Below are 19,990 nucleotides of genomic sequence, written 5' to 3' on the forward strand. Positions count from 1 at the left end.
ACAAATAGTTGATAAGCTCTCTATGGAGTGTGAGTATTTGACTGCATGAGGTTATTGTCTGAATTCGAGATCATTTGATCTCCCAAAAGGGAAAAACTTTTTTTACTTAACTTAATCATAATATACATACTTAGGATTGCAAACATCAACATAAATAATGGACTACACATTACTTTAAAGTGAAAGGGTATCGGCCATATTAATCTGGGCACGTTGCGTATTATAATGGTTCTTACACGAAAGAAAAGAAAAGGGGGGTTATTATACACACACTATCCTAAATAAAGTTCTAGCGATTATAGTTCAATTCCATTCACAGCTCATTTGAGATGTCATGAGTGATGTAACTGACCATGTCATGAATGATGTAATGTCTGAGGTCATTAGAAGTATATTGCAGGGGCGTACGTTATAGCTAGCTCAGGTAACTATTACTGCTGAATTTCACTGGTTGTGTATGAGTGAAATCTGAGTCTAACTATATACCGTCCCTGTAATATTTGTTTTTTTCAGCAAATTTCTAGGTTTTCTTTTAAAGTTAAGTAAGATGCATATCACAATGGATGGTGGGGGGTTGGAACCAGGGCCTGGCATTGTGCTGCCCTCACCCAAGCTTGCTGCTCCTGCCTTCCCTCCTCCTAGCCATACATTGTCCAAGTCCATGTCCCTGCTCCCTTATTACAGCCCTGTGTGGCCGTTGTTCTGCCACTGGCCTTCCCACCTTCTCTGATCAGTTAGCTTGCTGCCCCATCCACCACCTCCCGATCCTCTGTTGTCTGAATCCATGGTCTAGCCTCCTCCCTCTCGCCATGCATGGTCTGATGTGCTTCCACTGCCCTCCGTTTAGCATGATGTACCAGTCCACTCCTCCTGCCCTCCTTTGCCCAATTCTATGCCCCATCATTGACCTCCTGCTTAGCCTCTGTGCGTAGCTTGCTGCCCCTATTCTCCTTCCCCCTGCCCTCCGATGTCTGTGTGCATGCCCCTGCTCCATCCTTTTTGCCCGCCATGTTCCATGCACCTGCCACTCCTATCTACTCTGAGTGTTCTGTTGAGCTGCCACTCCCCTCCCACCTCCCTAGCATTATCAGATGACTGTAACCTGTCCCTGCCATCTCCACCCTGCCTGTCCACATTCCATGCCCCTATCCCCTTCCTCCTGTCCTTCATGATCCATTTTACTGCCACACCCTTCTGCCCTCCCTGGTCTGTTGTGCTGCAACTGCTTCTCCTGCCTGCCCCGCGTGGTCTGTTGTGAGGCCCCTTCCCCTGAACTCTCCTGTCTGTGCCCAGGTCTTGACCATCCCTTTTATCCTCCATGGTCCTTTGTGCATGCCCCTGCACCCTTCTTCTTGCCCATCATAGCCATTGTGCTCCAACTAACAGGCCATGCATGGTCTTATGTGCTGCCGCGGCCCCTCCCACCGTTCCTGTGGGGTCAGCTAGCTGACCCTGACCCCTCCCACCTTCCCTCCATGGTCTGTGTGTATGCCATTATAGTCTCACTGTTGCTCTCCATGGTGTGTCTTGCTTCTAGTGCCCATCCTGCCTGACCTCCATGGTCATCTTGCTGCTCTTGCCCTGCCCCCTTGCCCCCAGCCCTCCGTTTCCATGTACAGACCCCTATTCCCTCCCTCCTGGCCTGTCTGTTCCATTGTTATGCCCCTGATCCGTCCCTCCTGCCCTTTATGGTCCATTATGCAGCAGCTTTCTCTCCTGTCTGTCCATTATGGTCAGCTAGCTACCACTGCCTCTTTTCTCTCTGTTGTCCATGTGCATGGTCCTGTCCGCTCCCTATTGTTTTCAATGGATTGTTGTGCTGCATTCCCGTCCCGCATGCCCTGTGTGGTGTATATTGCTGGCGCAAACCTTGATCCCTGCCCTGTAGGGTCAGTTTGGTGCACCTCTCCATGTCCCTCCTGTTCTCTGTTATCCGAGTCCATGTCCCTACCCCAATTCCTCCTGCCTTCCATGATCCAATGTACCATACTTGCTAACATTTTGAACTTGGTAAGAGGGAGATTTTGAAAAAAACTGGGGTATTGATTTTCCCCTTTGACTTTCATTGATCAGATCAAATAAAGCCCATTTGGGCTTAAAAACATTGGCGGAATCAGGTCTGTTGGCATGTATGGTTGTACTACCACTGCCTCTTCCTTCTGCCCACATTGGTCTATTATATTGCCACAGCCTCTCCTGCCAGTCCTGTATTGTTGGTTTGTTGCCCCTGCCCCCCTTTCCACTGCCCTCCATAGTCTGTTTTGCTGGCACTGCCCTTCCTGCCTGCCCAGTGTGGTCATATTGTTGCCTCTGCACCCTCCTACCTGCCTTCAATTTTCAGAGTCCGTGCACAACTAGATTGCTAACATTCTATATGTATTACAAAAGTGTGGAACGCCTGACGTCATCTTGATGTAATCAAAACTGTAATACCTAGAGCATTTCCTTTAGAAATTACGTATATGAGAGGGTCCTATTTGCATCAAAATTATGGTTAGTGCTCTAAAAAACTAAAATGAGGACATATTTTCTCAGTTTTCAAATAGCAACAAAGCACTTTTAAATTATGTGTTATCTTTATGTTTTTTATCTAGTTGACCACTTGATTAAATGTTGCACTTAGGGGAGATGATGTGTTGTTACTTCCAGAGCTGCAGACTTTGCAACTGGGAACCAGGTTGGAGTTTCTGCTTCAGCTCGACATTCTGTGATTCTGGTCAAATCGGATCACTGAATTTGTTCTTGTGTGATCTAACCAATGGTCATGTAAAGCACTCCAATACCTGACAAGTCTGCACTATATAAACTGCTAAAACACAAAACATAAAACAGTGTTTTGCACACTTCTCTCATTGGGCTACATGTGGGCTACATCTGGGTGATATTCGTGCTACATTTGGGCTCTTTTGTCTCTGGTGGCCATCTTGGGAGACTTATTTGTTATGAAGTTTCCTAATTTCCTTATTTACTACAGTCTCCTTAGTAGGAAATACTTTTAGTTTTTTACTTTGATTCCACCAAGAAGGCAATCAGATGTGTCACACATTTGCCATGAATTCAGAATGTTAGCACTCTAGTTGCTTATTAGACCACTGTAGTAAAGCTACTGCTCACCAGGGATGTCTGCTGCTGGTATTGAAAGTGCATGTTTCAGTCTGCATGTCAGAATTTTTTAATGAAATAAAAGAGGATTTGAGAAGTCACTCAAAATGTGCCCTAATTTTTCTTTCTGCAGCACTAATCATACTTTCTATGGCCAAATGAACCCCCTCATGTTGTTCCTTTTTATATTAAATGTTTTAAGAGTTACCACTTTATTCCAATCAAGATGGCTTCAGGTGTGCAATACATTTGTCATAAGTAGGACTTTTAGTGCTCTAGTTGTTCTTTAGAACACTCTGGGAAGCTGCAGTAGAACACAAAGGAATCAATTGACATTCTCTGCCCTTGTTGGATGTACTTGTTTTACTGAGAATGTCAGACTTCATTCTCACATGACTGAGAAAGATAATGTGAATTTACAGAAAATATGCTCTCAGTTTAGCTTATAGATCACCTTCCAAACCTCTGTGGGAAAAGCATGAGAAAATAGTTTTCTCTCAAACATGATTCATGATATCCCAGCAGAATGCTTTTTCACATGGTAAAATCACCTTAGAACACACCACGATTCCTAAAATCAACCATCAACAGATGATTTATAATGTAACTAAAGTCTTAAAACCTTCTATTAACTGCAATGCCTTTTAATGAGGTGCTATCATGTATCTCCTACCCAGAGATAATCACAATGTACACAATACTTTGCAAAGAAATATAGTAAATAGCACAGAATACACAGTGGACCCCAGGGGGGACCAACCATATACTATGAAAGTGGAATAAGAACCATGACTCGGGTCAAGACTGGTGGAGAGGACAAAGAAGTGCTGGGGACCCAAGGAACCACCCAAGGTGAGTAGATAGGGACCCCACAGAGAGTGTGTGCAGTGTGGGAACAAGACTGCATGCTCCGTACAACTCTACATGTAAGTTGCTTTTGGATTTTTAAAGATTACGGACCCTTCCCAGTGGACCCTGAAGAAACCCTGTGGAAGACAAAATTGGAGAGCCACCCCACCCATGGATACCCAAGTACCCACGTTACCTACACTAGGGAAGCTCGGTGCATAGGCGTGAAGTGGTGTCGGAAACCACAGTCAAACCCAAATGAGGACTTCAGGAAAGTGCAGCTGCTGAACAAGGAGAAAGTGTCCAGTGGAATCCGAAGGTGGATTATAGATGAGAGGTACCTGCAAGCAGAGGTGACAGAGTCTATGTCACTCTGGAGTGACCAGGAGATCTGAAAAAGGAATGCCCACCAATGTCGGGAATTGCAGGAGAGTTGACAAGGACCTTGACTCTGGAGCTGTAAGAACCAGGAGATGCTGAGGAAGACCAGGAGCTATGCATGAGCTATCCCATGTCGGATGTTGAGTGCTGAGGAGTCGGTGTCTGGCGGGAGCACCAACAAGCCTTGGCAAATGCAACCAATGCAGAAGTCAAAGAAGGTGCATCATCAGGACCAGCAAGCAGGGGGACTCCCCACAAGCAGGGGACTCCCCAAAAGCAGAGGAGTCAGGGCAGGCCCGAGCAATTAGGAGAGCCCAACAGAAACATAGGTGACCCTCAAATGGACCCACAGGCGAGAGGCACTGGACTCACGAGAGGACCTCAAGCTGCTCACCAAAATATGCAGGCCATGATGCAATACGATGAGGTGTGTCTGAAGATTCTGGTCACTAGAGATGCTCGAGGTTCGGACTACTTGGAGCCCAAAGATCTTCTTGGAAGGAGGCCAACAAGCGTTTGCATCTGCATGTTGATGTGGTGCACAGGGTTTGGTTATTCCAGCCCCCATGAGGAAAACTGGTCTCAAACTTGTTAAGAGGACAGGACAGGCCTTGAGAGCTGTGGAGAACTACCACCTGTGTTGCAGAACCTTACAGAGTCCAGAGGAGCTCAGGATCAGCAGACCATTCGTCTAAATTGCTGTGCCTGCGAATGCAGGGAAGTGACTCCTTCACTTCAAGGGAGATTCCTTCAGGTGTCTTTGATACCCACAGGCCTTGGAAGGTTCCTGTATGGTGCACAGGCACAGCCGATGCAGCAAACTGGTAGGGAGATGAAGTCGAACCCAAACGAAGTCCAGAGTGCCCCGACGGTAGAAGAAGAAGTGGTGTCTGATCTGAATCTTGTCCCACGATGAATCTAAGAAACCATCCACAGGTTAGCCCTTAAGTACCCTAAGGAAAGGGTTGGGAAGATTCAGGAAACACTCCCAGAGGAGGGTCTGGACAGGGAGGGGGATAGCAGGAGCCAAAGGCTTCCAGAGCTGGTTTGAACTGGACTATGCATGGGGACACCAAATGTGCCAAACATGAAGACTGAGGGGTGGTGGCAAGCGCACCCCCGGCCCCTGCCCCAATACATTAAATTCTGTCTGGGAGGTGGTCACACCTCCCTGTGACAGGATGCCTATTGTTATGCCTTCCCCTGCTCGAGCTTGGCTCAGCAGCAGTAGGGCAGAATCTTGTCTCTGGTCGTCAGCAACCATCATGTGCTGTCCGGGTCTAGAAGGCTGGTACCGGGAACACTGAAAGCCTAATGAAGGCTCTTCCAGTGCTGGGTATCATACGTCCCACACCGTTTATTTTGTGGGGGTATAATTCCAACATGTTTGATACCAAACATGATAGGATTTGTTGCAGTCAGTTTCGAGATGGTCAGCGCATAATTATGCGGTGCCCCTCTATATAGTATATGGCTGCATCCCTTACAATCTGGGAGAATGAACTCCGTAGGCTGTAGTGCTGCCCTGGTCATGCAGGGTCACCCTCACAGTTAGAACCAAGCACTCTGTTGTCAGGATTGCAAAAGCCTGCTATAGGGGTGACTTATAGGTTTTAAGTGCAGTGACCCCAGATATAGGAAACCTATCTCTTTAGTAAGTGGTGCTAGCATCAGCTTACACAAGCTGCAATGGCAGGCCTGCAGTTCCATTTTGAATTGTGTCCCATGGGCAGCATAATGCATGCTTCAGCCCATGGGGGACCTCTGGGGTACCTTAGTATCACATACTAGGGACTGATAAGGGCACCCCAGTATCCAATCTACGATGTACCTAAGTACCGAACATAACAATTTAATGGAGAAAGCAGATAGACTGGGGTCCTGATTAGCAGGATCCCAGTCAGACTAGTCAATAACAGCTTAGCACCATGCAAAAAGTGGGGGTAACCATAAAAGCAGATTCTACCTTACTACAATATAGCTTTGTATTTTAAAAATAAACTAAAAATCAGAAAAGCTCCAACCTTTCCATCAAAATTTGAATTATGATTTTTGTTTGTGAATTAAAGCAAACATGCAATTATTTGTGTATTTGTTAGGCGTTTTTCTGTCGTTTTGAGTATTTTTCTTTCTGAGGCTTACATTCCTAGACGTTATTTAGAAATTATTTAGACCCCCACTGAAGTGAGGGTCCCTGGAGGTCATAAGGTTAAGAGTCGCTGCAATAGATCATTGGCAGCACACCTATGAACTGAAGAGCAGGTGAACGTGACTTCTGATGAAAGGGTTAGCACATTCACAGACAATTTGTAATATGCATTTCTTTTCACAATGCATATATTTACAATTTTAAACACTGTAGGACTGGTATATCACACACTGCTGATTAGATGCCGAATATAACCCATGCCATGTCTCTAGGTAAGGGACTACATCTGCTCTCAGCACAAAAATATCCAAAGTATGCAAGTTATCAAAAAAGATGCAACATATACTTTTTAGATACTCCAACATGTTGATGAGTAAGTTATTAATGTCTTCAGCTATACTTGGTTTTAAATCATGTTCTTTATACATGGCTTGGTCGCATATGTGTTACAAATGCCAAATGATACAGTAACACCATTTTCATCTTCTGCTGGTTCAGTGCCAGCAGTGCATTATTTATAGATGACAAGATATCACAGTATCTGAAGTGCAAAGGTTTTACAGCAGTTGTGCATGAGTTGAAAAAAATGTATCCTTTACTGCAGAAAAAGGTCATAGCAAACACTTTTTTTTTTAAAAACCAAAGTTTTCTCAAAAGTTGCTAAAACACTTTTAAATACAGTGAAAGCAGGGCTGATTTCTATTTAACCCTTTAACTGCTGGGGCTCCATCGACCCCCCCAACTCAAATTCTATGCCTTTTTTTTGGCCATTTGGGGTAGTTGGTGCTTAGGGTTCCATAACTTTCTTTTCCCCTCACAGAAGGGACTCACGCCAAATATGCAGCCTTTTCTTCCACCATTCTGGAGATTCTATTGGTATGCACAGTTGGTGGATTTCCTTGGTGAGGACAGAGAAAATGGGCAAACTTTAGCTAAATCTTTGGTTTTTGGAGAAAAATTGGAAAAAAGTGCTGTGAATGAAAGTGTCTGTTTTTCCCATAAAAGGCATCAACAAATGGTTTGCTGTGCTAAAGTCGCCATCTTCCCCGCTTTCAGGCATATGCAGAGCTCAATCAAAAAACATAATTTTTATTACAACAGTTTTGGCATTTTTCTAAGTGGTACCCCATTGTTCCTATTTTTTGTGCTTTCAACCTAATTCAGTTTGTGGTGGTAACCAGTCTGAAAACCATAGGTGATCCAGAAAACCTAAAGATTCCTAACTCGTAGACAAAATTCTGAATTCAGCAAGGGGTCACGTGTTATTCCTCAAGGTTTTTCCAAATAAACTGACTGTTGAAATGAAGAAATGTTGAAATTTAGTGGGAAAAAATTGTGCATTTGTAACAACTTGTTAATCTGCAACTTTTTGTCACAATGGCATATTGACAAATACAATATACCATTACAACCATTAGACCCTTCTGTTTAGGTTTATACGTTCTCCAAGAATCTGAGGTACCCAGAGCCAAGAGCTGAGCTGCATCGTACAGTGGTTTCTCAGTGTTTACAAAGTATAGGCCAATTCATATGGTGAAATATGGTGAGCCGAAAATGAGTATCAAAGAAAACCAATTTATTTCTATACTGGGTATATGATATGGAGTTTAGGAGCAGTGGATATTTAATTGTACATCTCTGAATTTATGAATACCCATGCTAGCGTGAGATACAGAGGGAATTTTTCGAAATGTCTCCACACTGGCTAACATTTGAAAGGAACAAATGCAGCGAAATCCAATAGGTAATCACAAATATTCTACTAATCTACGCTCCCACATGTCTTCTGATACAAAAGGTACATCAATTGTGTGGGTAGGCCTAGTGCCTGCAACAGGAAACAGGCTAAAACATGCAATACTGATGTGTCACATATTTCCACTGAAAATTTACCCATTTTTTCAACGTGCATATCTGTGGATTTTGGGCTTCTAGCACAGGCGGCACCCAGGGAAACCCTAGCAAACCTGCACATTTTTGAAAACGAGATACTTAGGGGAATCCAGGGTGGGGTGACATGCATAGCTCTCATTAAATATTTGTTACGCAGAATCCCTTACAAACTTCGAATGTTGACTCATAAAACACATTGTCCTCACATTTCTGGAATCTGCTGGGAGCCACAACATTCCTTCCATCTAGCATAGTCTCCTAATAAAATTCGTACCTCACTTGTGTTGGTAGGTTTAGTACCTGAGACAGAAAAGGGCCTAAAAAGCAACATGAACACATCACATTTTTCCACAGAAAACTCTTTAGTGGAGTCAGTAAATACATGGTGGCTCAAATCAAATTTAGAAATAATAAGTCTTCGATTAGAGTGCTTCTTTCAAAATTAGATGCACTAATTTCTAAGGTTACACAGCTTCTCATTTAATAACCCCCAGAAGGTTATGTATCCACGATCAGTCATTTGCAGCATGTAGTAACTCCTAATCTGTGCTCAACTTCGATTTCCCAGAACGTCACTTTTGTGGTAACAAAGGGAAGCAAACACAAGCGAGGCTGAGATGGGTACTGGGGACAATAATTTCTTCTCTTCTGCCTCTTTCCTTGAGGAGCACAAACTCTGCATATGCGATATCAGCAACTCATTTGCTCTGTTGCAGGAATGCTGTCAGACGAAGTAGAGGCTACCGCTCTTACTGCAATTAGGCTTTTAATAACAGACAACTGAAAGTCAAGGAAGGACATCAACCTATCTTTATTGGTCTGCCGATAGCCAACATCTGCATTGTATCTTGCCACCTGAATCAAATGTGTGGCCAACTTCTTATACCACGTGCACATTTTACGCCTCACAGTATATGGTTGAAGATCTTAGTTGTTTTTACCCACTCCACCCATTTACTTATTGTATTCAGGTACACATGTGGACTTGTGAACTTCTGCTATCTGTGCCTAAACCATAACGAATATCATCAAACAAAACAAAAGCCAAGGCTGGGACTCCCTGTTCACCAACCAATATTCTTCAACAATAGCTGCTTTGAATTAAACAAAGACAACCTGTTTTTAATTTAACACCATAAGTCACTGATACGTGGACTCATTGTTTTTTCTCACTTTCAGTTGTATGAGTGGTTTGTGTATGATTGTATGGCCAAGTGTGTATGAAATTTGTAAAATATTGTTTATAAATCTGTATGTATATATTGTATATAAAAATTTCGTTGTATTTTGTATTGTGTATTTCCATGCACGAAAAATAGTGTGCTTAAAAAAGAAAATAATTCCACTAAAGAGAATAAATCCCGTATGGTGTTAAATTAAAAACAGGTTGTCTTTGTTTAATTCAAAGCAGCTATTGTTGAAGAATATTGGTTGGTGAACAGGGAGTCCCAGCATTGGCTTTTGTTTTGTTTGATGATATTGGTTGGACTCAGCCTTGCTGAGTAAGGAGTCAAGACCCTTTTTGATTCTTAAACCATAACGAAAGCTGTGCTCCCATCATGAACTGTAGTAAACACATATACTTCCTGCCTGTCTGAAAACTTCAAAGCGAGCAGTTTGTTGCAACGCACTACTCTGCTCTTTTTTTGGGCTTTTTGCAAACAAGCTCCTGAGGGAATCCTTAGCGGTGCTTTCTAATGGTACCACAAACCACAGTGCCAGCTTTGTACAGTTCAATAAATAGCTGGACTCCTGTACAGAGGTTATCTACATAAAGGTGATAGACCTTTATGAAGGACAGATTAGGCAAGCTCACATACACTTTTCTCACAAACTCCCAACGTGGAAAGACAACCTTCAGGATGTATTGTAGAGTCCTTACTTATGTATACTCTCAGGCTGTACCCATAACCAGTAGAGCTCTTGCACAACATGTACATATTGATGCCATAGCCATTGTTTTCAGGTATGATCGGTCCCATTGTACTCTCTTGGGACACTGGTTACCTTCCATTATCGTGCCAATACTAGCTCTCACCCCCTTAACAGATATGTTTTGGACTTAGTACCTTCATCCTGATGGCCATTAACTTATCATTAGGTTTCAGGGAATAATTGTTTTGTGAGGACCAGTCATCCATTAATTGTGCTAGTTTTTCTATGGTACTAGTATTATGACCCTTTTATAGGCTGGCAACTAAGTCTTTGTTTTTTACCTCCCTCCCCTGCCCCTATTTTTCTTTCCTTTTTTTACCCTGGGTTGTTTGACAGTGTTATTGCCTATTTCAGTTTTCTCTCAGGCATAATAGTAATTTCCTGATAATAATCCTATTGTAATTTCCTGATAATGATGATTATATTACTATTGGATCGAAACGTTGTAAATTACAGAAATGAAGTTCAATGAGATAAAGGAATTTTCACATTACAGATAGCCTCAGGCAAAGTACTGCACCATCCAGGCTTGTGGTTATCGTAGTTTTACAGTGAATTACATCATGATCCATCAGTAAGAAAGTAGTTATTGGTATAGAAAATAACGCTTTAAAATAATGCAGACAATATAATATATTTTCGCATACAACTTTGTTATTAATTTAAAACAAAAAAATAAATTCAATCCCTCCAACAATTTATAGTCAGATACGCTATTTATTGAGAAATCTGCCACTGTTTGTTAGTTCACTGAATGTCACTACATTGAACCAGTGAATTGTTTTCAGATGAGTTGATTGCTGAACCATCTTCACTGCTAACATGATAAAGAAATACAAAGTAGCTAACATTAAATTACATAAACTATTTACAAAAATAAAATCTACTCGTTTTTTGTGCAACACGTGGAAAAGGGGAGTTATTTGTTAAATATGAGACTCTGAGGTTGAATATTTTTACAAACAACATCTTCAAGTCTTAAATTGGATACCAATTTCCTCGCGTAGTTTGTGCCTAAATAGTAACATGTCTTCAACATCTTTGAAGGACAGCATTTCTGCAATTGACAATAGCTTTCGGTCAGAGATACCACATTGGCAATTGTTGTGTACGGCATTAAGCATCGATACAGACAATACAGCAGACTCCTCTAAAGAGAGACAAACAGGGAAAATACGGGCATTCCACAAACCCAGGCCGCTGCTATTGTCAGAGAAAAGTTTTTCTGAAGCCTTTAGACCCCATAAACGCAGGCAATATGGCAGAATTATTCCAAAATATTGCAGAGACTGTATTTCGGAGAGTGATTTTACGTTCTTTTTTAAATCATCTTCTAACCCACATGCTATTGTTGAATACATTAATTGTCCATCAATCTTCAAACTCATTGAATACACAAAGGAATTTGTTGGGATGATTGTTTTCATAGTTATACAGGAACTACTAACAATGCAGTTTTCCCCCAATGAAACGTCAGGACCCAATCTACAATACTCAACAACTGAGCCAGAACCAACAGAGGACCGGGAATCCAGTATACTGTGAATAAAACACGTCGATTTGGCTAAATGCTCCGATTCCGTTGAAAAGATACTAAATATCTTAGACTGTAGGCCAAGCTCTGCTCTCAACTTGTCATCCTGGGTAAGATGAAATATGTACTCTTTGGTGGTTCCAATATGATAGAATTTTGAGTTATTTAAAACAATAACATTAAGTTGTGTTCCTTTTAACAGCCAAAATATCTTTTCCCTCATTTCAATTAGTTGTGTGTCTTTTTTTGTAACATTGACAGTGTTCCTTGTATAATCCAGCGTTGCTTCGGATCCAAGGGCTTGCAGAAAGTCACCGTATGCATCTATCTCACAGCTAAGTGTGCCAATTTCTTTATTGAAAGCAAGCAATATTTTTGCAGTGCTGTGATCGATGTAAAACAAACTATCAGTATAAACAATCTCAGAGCTTGCTGTACCCTTTTCACCATCGCCTTCCACAGAATGTAACTCTAAGTTTCTCATTTTAGTTACCGCCCCAGCCTGATGCATCATTTGTATTGTAGGCTTATGAAGAAAATGTCTACATACCCTATACTCTAATTCATAATGTTCTGGTAAAACTGATGGTTCTAGTACATACACCCCATGTGTTGTGCCTATGGTCAGTGAAGAAGGATGAGCTAAAGCTGTAAAGCCAGGCTTATCAAACTTAATAATCTCTTTGGTTCCGGTACTAAAAAGTTCAATATCATCTGCACAAGTTACAAGAACTCCAGGACTCATGAATCTTGGAAAATCGATATATGCAGCCAGTTTGAGTTCTAGCATCTGAAAAATTGGGCAACCCATTGGTAATGCTGTAAATATTTTTCCCAATGCACTTGCACTTGGTAACCGTTGACTATATCCACCTAAAAAGAAAAAAAATCTTAAAACAATGTAAAAGACAAGTATAGGCATAATACAATGCATATGAGTAATAAACTAAATGCTCTGTAAAATCTTACTAAGTTCATATTTAACGTATTTAGTACCATTATGACGACATTACATTTTTATTCTGCGTTCTGAACTAGGGAAACCAAATAATTCAATAAAGGCTAAGCCTTCAGCTTTACATTTAATGTATGTATATTTTGTTTATATCAAAGAGACCTTGAGGCATAGGTACAATGACTTGAGATGACATGAAAATGTAAGCATGTAATAAAAGTAAAACTAATTTACACACAAACAGAGGTCTAATGGCATAGTTTACTCCATTTGAACCTGCCCTTAACAAAATCGTAATTACAAAGGCAAATTACCACAGCATGCCTCAATTTTACAGAACATTTTTTTTTGTTGAGGTAAAAGTCGCAACACTAAAGAAAAAGAGAGTGAACAAAATCATTCTCAGCTTAAAAACAATACATGTTTGGGCTTAAGAAAAATACCTGAATACACAGTTGTTAGACCTGGCATCCTTGGTGTGGTTTACACCGTATTTTGCCTCTACCTCCTGTATATTTGTTTGTATGCAGTACTTTGTTTTTTGCTGGCTTTGTCTACTTCACCACTGCTGATCAGGGCTAAAGTGCAAGTGTTCCCAGTGTAAATTATAATTGTGATTGGGTGGGTATCCATGATTGGCATATTTGATTTATTGGTAAGTCTGTAGGAATTTGCACTGTGGGTGCCCAGGGACTGTACATCAAATGCTACTAGTTGGCCTGCAGCACTGACTGTGCCACCCACAGGAGTAGCCCTGTAAACATGTCTCAGACCTGCCATTGCAGTGTCTGTGCATGCAATTTTAAACAGCCACGTCAAACTCTTACTACATGTAAGGAACCTCTTAGGTAACCCCATGAGCACGGTGCAGTTTATGTGAAAGGGAAGACACGTTTTGGTGCTTTTTACATGTCCTGATAGTGAAATACTGCTGATTTCGTTTTTCATTTTTGCAGGGACTAGCTCTCCCATAGCTTAGCATTGGAGCTGCCTTGCAACATCTTACAAGTGTAACTTTCAATTAGGAAGAGCTAGAGATTTGGAGTTTGTGCTCCCTGAGCTCAGGTTTTATAAATACATCTTTTAGTAAAGGTGGTTTTAAAGTTGCCACTTTTAAAAAGTGTTATAACAACAACAGTGGTTCAAGCAATAAAAGTCCTTAACAAGAAACGACATTTGTTATGAATACAGAAGAAAACAAACTAAAAACAATATACAGAGAACACAAGTCATAAAAGAATTGGAAAAAGGTTATTAAAAGGTACCCATAATTAATCAAACAATATGTATTGCAAAAACATATTTTACTAAAAAATTGAAATATAATTACACTAAGGCAATGGACAAAAGATGCTTATGTGTATGCTAGATGTCCTTACGGAATCTGATAGATTTCATTCTGTTTTCCACTCACAGTTTTTATAACATGGATGACACTGTGATTGCATTTGTTTGATCTCTTCTCATTCTTTGTTCCATATTTGTATTTTGAGTTTCTCCTTGATTCATATGGTTCTTTGACTAACACATCATTTATCAGCTATAAATGCATGGCACTGGTTTCCCTGTCTTGTGCTATGCTGATATTATTGAATTAAAACCATTGGGTATGGTACCTTTCAATTTTTTGCAGATTCTTTCTATTGGATGCAGAGATATTTTTAGTTGTCTGTCCTGATGATGACCGTAAGATATTGATCTGGCTGAAACGCCGTTGTCGCTTGATTTGGCACATATTGAAGAGAAAGCATTTATTGCCCCTTCCGTTCTTGTGATTTGTTGGACACGTTTCTATGTTAATTCACTTGTCTCTTCATTGTTTCCCTGTTTACACTGTTAATTGTGACCTTTATAATATCTGTCATGTAACTGCATGAGCACCTTTTGTACATCGTCTTACTGTCTCTTTATTTCAATTTTTTAGTAAAAGATGTTTTTGCAATACATATTGTTTATTTGATTATGGGTTACTTTTCATAACCTTTTTACCCAAGTTAGGGAAATAGGGCTGAGGTAACCACTTTTAGAAAGTGGGCATTTTCTTACTTTACCATCCTGTGCCTCTGTCTGCCTGTGGAATCAATGTCTGGTTTAAACTGACAGTTGGGCTGTTTGTGCACTCAGCAGCCTTATGGGACTTCCTGAGCTAGAGTGGTGGGAGGAGTTGTCACTGACACCTGAATACGGCTGTACCTGCTCTCTCCCAATGCTGTCGCCACCCCACTCCCCTAGTATTGTGTCTGGAGCCAAGGCAGAGCAAGGCAGGATCTTGTGGCAACAAAGCCTTTCCTTTGAAGCATGCATACTTCAAAGTGCAAAAGGGGTAAAAGTATTAGACCTGTAACCCCACATTTTTAGAACACTACTGGACTGGTACTCTGCCGAGAAGATGAGTCGAAGAGCTATCAGGAGAAGTACTGCCACTTTGATGTGTGTTGCTTTGCTAGGTTGGCCTGCAGTTGCTTCTTCTTTCTGTGGGCAGTGAACTGGGCTTTGCTTTCTTGTATCCTGCTTTTCCAAAGGGCTTATGCATTTGTGTGCCCTGTTGGAAGACTGAGTGCCATCAAAGACTTCATCTGCAGCATCTCTGAATTACATTGCTGGGAGTTCTGACCTACCCAGTGTTGCCAATTCCAGTTCTGGGCCCTTGGAGGAGGTTCTGCTGCATTCCACAGCTCCTGGATTTCTCACAAATCGCACCTGTGTGCCACGTTTCCAATTCTTTACCTCGCAAACCAGAACCGTCTTTGGATTTGGACGCATTGCTTCTCCTGGCAGTAAAGAATTGATGCAACACTTCTGCGTGCAGCAGAACTGATGCCTCGCTTCCCCTGGGACTCAGTCCAGAAGCAACCCTGTGTTTTCCAACACTTCTCTCCTTTGAGGCTGTGTTTCAGACTGGGTTTTGAACCATCACATCACTTTGTGCTAAAATAATCGCATCCATACAGTTTAATTAGCAGAATTTCTTAAATTTTAGTTACTGCCATGTCTGACCTGGGGTGGTGTGGAGTGCAAAAAACGATGGATTTAGGCCCAGATCTCTGTACTGGGGTGAATGTATGACATTGTTCTGCATTCTGTACATCAATTGTTGTTTTTGCATTTGTCACCCCGAGTGGGATGGGTATGCTCAGACGTGAGTCCCATGCTCTCCACACCACTGGAGTCAAGCTATCCAGGCTGATAGCCAGAAACCGGTCCATGGATGCTTGATTCCGGTCCAGGAAAGACATGGCTTGGCAGTTAGGGCTGGACTGTTCCCATGAGGCACAGGGTCAAGGCTGATTTGCATATAGCCATGTCTGACCTGGGGTGGTGTGGAGTGCAAAAAAACGATGGATTTAGGCCCAGATCTCTGTACTGCGGTGAATGTATGACATTGTTCTGCATTCTGTCCATCAATTGTTGTTTTTGCATTTGTCACCCCGAGTGGGATGGGTATGCTCAGACGTGAGTCCCATGCTCTCCACACCACTGGAGTCAAGCTATCCAGGCGGATGAAGGCTGATAGCCAGAAACCGGTCCTTGAATGCTTGATTCCGGTCCAGGAAAGACATGGCTTGGCAGTTCGGGCTGGACTGTTCCCATGAGGCACGGGGTCAAGGCTGATTTGCATATAGCCATGTCTGACCTGGGGTGGTGTGGAGTGCAAAAAAATGATGGATTTAGGCCCAGATCTCTGTACTGAGGTGAATGTATGACATTGTTCTGCATTCTGTCCATCAATTGTTGTTTTTGCATTTGTCACCCCGAGTGGGATGGGTATGCTCAGACGTGAGTCCCATGCTCTCCACACCACTGGAGTCAAGCTATCCAGGCTGATGAAGGCTGATAGCCAGAAACCGGTCCTTGGATGCTTGATTCCGGTCCAGGAAAGACATGGCTTGGCAGTTCGGGCTGGACTGTTCCCATGAGGCACAGGGTCAAGGCTGATTTGCATATAGCCATGTCTGGCATGGGGTGGGGTGGAGTGCAAAAAAATGATGGATTGAGGCCCAGATCTCTGTACTGGGGTGAATGTATGACATTGTTCTGCATTCTGTCCATCAATTGTTGTTTTTGCATTTGTCACCCCGAGTGGGATGGGTATGCTCAGACGTGAGTCCCATGCTCTCCACACCACTGGAGTCAAGCTATCCAGGCTGATGAAGGCTGATAGCCAGAAACCGGTCCTTGGATGCTTGATTCCGGTCCAGGAAAGACATGGCTTGGCAGTTCGGGCTGGACTGTTCCCATGAGGCACAGGCTCAAGGCTGATTTGCATATAGCCATGTCTGACCTGGGGTGGTTTGGAGTGCAAAAAAACGATGGATTTAGGCCCAGATCTCTGTACTGGGGTGAATGTATGACATTGTTCTGCATTCTGTCCATCAATTGTTGTTTTTGCATTTGTCACCCCGAGTGGGATGGGTATGCTCAGACGTGAGTCCCATGCTCTCCACACCACTGGAGTCAAGCTATCCAAGCTGATGAAGGCTGATAGCCAGAAACCAGTCCTTGGATGCTTGATTCCGGTCCAGGAAAGACATGGCTTGGCAGTTCGGGCTGGACTGTTCCCATGAGGCACAGGGTCAAGGCTGATTTGCATATAGCCATGTCTGACCTGGGGTGGTGTGGAGTGCAAATAAATGATGGATTTAGGCCCAGATCCCTGTACTGGGGTGAATGTATGACATTGTTCTGCATTCTGTCCATCAATTGTTGTTTTTGCATTTGTCACCCCGAGTGGGATGGGTATGCTCAGACGTGAGTCCCATTCTCTCCACACCACTGGAGTCAAGCTATCCAGGCTGATGAAGGCTGATAGCCAGAAACCAGTCCTTGGATGCTTGATTCCGGTCCAGGAAAGACATGGCTTGGCAGTTCGGGCTGGACTGTTCCCATGAGGCACAGGGTCAAGGCTGATTTGCATATAGCCATGTCTGACCTGGGGTGGTGTGGAGTGCAAAACAACGATGTATTTAGGCCCAGATCTCTGTACTGGGGTGAATGTATGACATTATTCTGCATTCTGTCCATCAATTGTTGTTTTTGCATTTGTCACCCCGAGTGGGAAGGGTATGCTTAGACGTGAGTCCCATGCTCTCCACACCACTGGAGTCAAGCTATCCAGGCTGATGAAGGCTGATAGCCAGAAACCGGTCCTTGGATGCTTGATTCCGGTCCAGGAAAGACATGGCTTGGCAGTTCGGGCTGGAGTGTTCCCATGAGGCACAGGGTCAAGGCTGATTTGCATATAGCCATGTCTGACCTGGGGTGGTGTGGAGTGCAAAAAACGATGGATTTAGGCCCAGATCTCTGTACTGGGGTGAATGTATGACATTGTTCTGCATTCTGTCCATCAATTGTTGTTTTTGCATTTGTCACCCCGAGTGGGATGGGTATGCTCAGACGTGAGTCCCATGCTCTCCACACCACTGGAGTCAAGCTATCCAGGCTGATGAAGGCTGATAGCCAGAAACCAGTCCTTGGATGCTTGATTCCGGTCCAGGAAAGACATGGCTTGGCAGTTCGGGCTGGACTGTTCCCATGAGGCACAGGGTCAAGGCTGATTTGCATATAGCCATGTCTGACCTGGGGTGGTGTGGAGTGCAAAACAACGATGTATTTAGGCCCAGATCTCTGTACTGGGGTGAATGTATGACATTATTCTGCATTCTGTCCATCAATTGTTGTTTTTGCATTTGTCACCCCGAGTGGGAAGGGTATGCTTAGACGTGAGTCCCATGCTCTCCACACCACTGGAGTCAAGCTATCCAGGCTGATGAAGGCTGATAGCCAGAAACCGGTCCTTGGATGCTTGATTCCGGTCCAGGAAAGACATGGCTTGGCAGTTCGGGCTGGAGTGTTCCCATGAGGCACAGGGTCAAGGCTGATTTGCATATAGCCATGTCTGACCGGGGTGGTGTGGAGTGCAAAAAACGATGGATTTAGGCCCAGATCTCTGTACTGGGGTGAATGTATGACATTGTTCTGCATTCTGTCCATCAATTGTTGTTTTTGCATTTGTCACCCCGAGTGGGATGGGTATGCTCAGACGTGAGTCCCATGCTCTCCACACCACTGGAGTCAAGCTATCCAGGCTGATGAAGGCTGATAGCCAGAAACCGGTCCTTGGATGCTTGATTCCGGTCCTGGAAAGACATGGATTGGCAGTTGGGGCTGGACTGTTCCCATGAGGCACAGGGTCAACGCTGATTTGCATATAGCCATGTCTGACCTGGGGTGGTGTGGAGTGCAAAAAAACGATGGATTTAGGCCCAGATGTCTGTACTGGGGTGAATGTTTGACATTGTTCTGCATTCTGTCCATCAATCGTTGTTTTTGCATTTGTCACCCCGAGTGGGATGGGTATGCTCAGACGTGAGTGACATGCTCTCCACACCACTGGACTCAAGCTATCCAGGCTGATGAAGGCTGATAGCCAGAAACCGGTCCTTGGATGCTTGATTCCGGTCCAGGAAAGACATGGCTTGGCAGTTCGGGCTGGACTGTTCCCATGAGGCACAGGGTCAAGGCTGATTTGCATATAGCCATGTCTGACCTGGGGTGGTGTGGAGTGCAAAAAAACGATGAATTTAGGCCCGGATCTCTGTACTGGGGTGAATGTATGACATTGTTCTGCATTCTGTCCGTCAATTGTTGTTTTTGCATTTGTTACTGCCGCTGCGACATAGCATATAAAGTGTGTGCCATGTCTGTGACCCTCATTTCACTACATGTCAGTCCCCCCTAAGGTAGGCCCTAGCTAGCCCTGGGTGGATTGTAGGTTAAAGATAGGACATGTACCTTAAGAATGTTAGTGACAAACAGCCATTTTGGTTTCTCACTGCTGTGGGGCTGCCCTCCCGTAGGAATGTATTGGGGATTCCCTGATAAGTGATTCAGTGGTAATTCCTGATGAGCAGAGCAACATGGTCAAGTTTATTATATTTGGAAATGGCATAATAAATGCTGCACAATGGTGTGCGCAGATTTATTATAACTATTTTAGAAATGCCACTTTTAGAAGTTGGCATTTCTGTGTGCTACATGTCTGCCTGCCTGATGTGAATTGCATGTCTGGCTTTTGAGTGACAGGGGCTGGGAGATGTGGGTGGCTCCAGGAGGGGCAGGGTGAGTTAGCAATAGGCTGAATGGGACATCTGCATTGGTAGTAGTGGGAGGAGTAATCCCCTGGCCCTGAATA

At 43.2% G+C, this 19,990-nt stretch overlaps 1 protein-coding gene across 2 annotated transcripts in view; it reads right to left on the bottom strand.

The window, feature by feature from the left end:
* Window positions 1–10,945: 10,945 nt before the first annotated feature.
* FPGT (fucose-1-phosphate guanylyltransferase) overlaps window positions 10,946–19,990 on the bottom strand; it is a 127,708-nt gene continuing 118,663 nt past the window's right edge. For both annotated transcript variants that reach the window (XM_078668689.1, XM_078668682.1), the window contains one exon: window positions 10,946–12,716. In XM_078668689.1, coding sequence (XP_078524815.1) covers window positions 11,281–12,716 — 1,436 coding nt within the window. In that variant the 3' untranslated portion in view covers window positions 10,946–11,280. The remainder of the gene's footprint in view (window positions 12,717–19,990) is intronic.

This window comes from Lissotriton helveticus, chromosome 1_2, assembly GCF_964261635.1.
Source record: "Lissotriton helveticus chromosome 1_2, aLisHel1.1, whole genome shotgun sequence".
Taxonomy (NCBI): domain Eukaryota; kingdom Metazoa; phylum Chordata; class Amphibia; order Caudata; family Salamandridae; genus Lissotriton; species Lissotriton helveticus.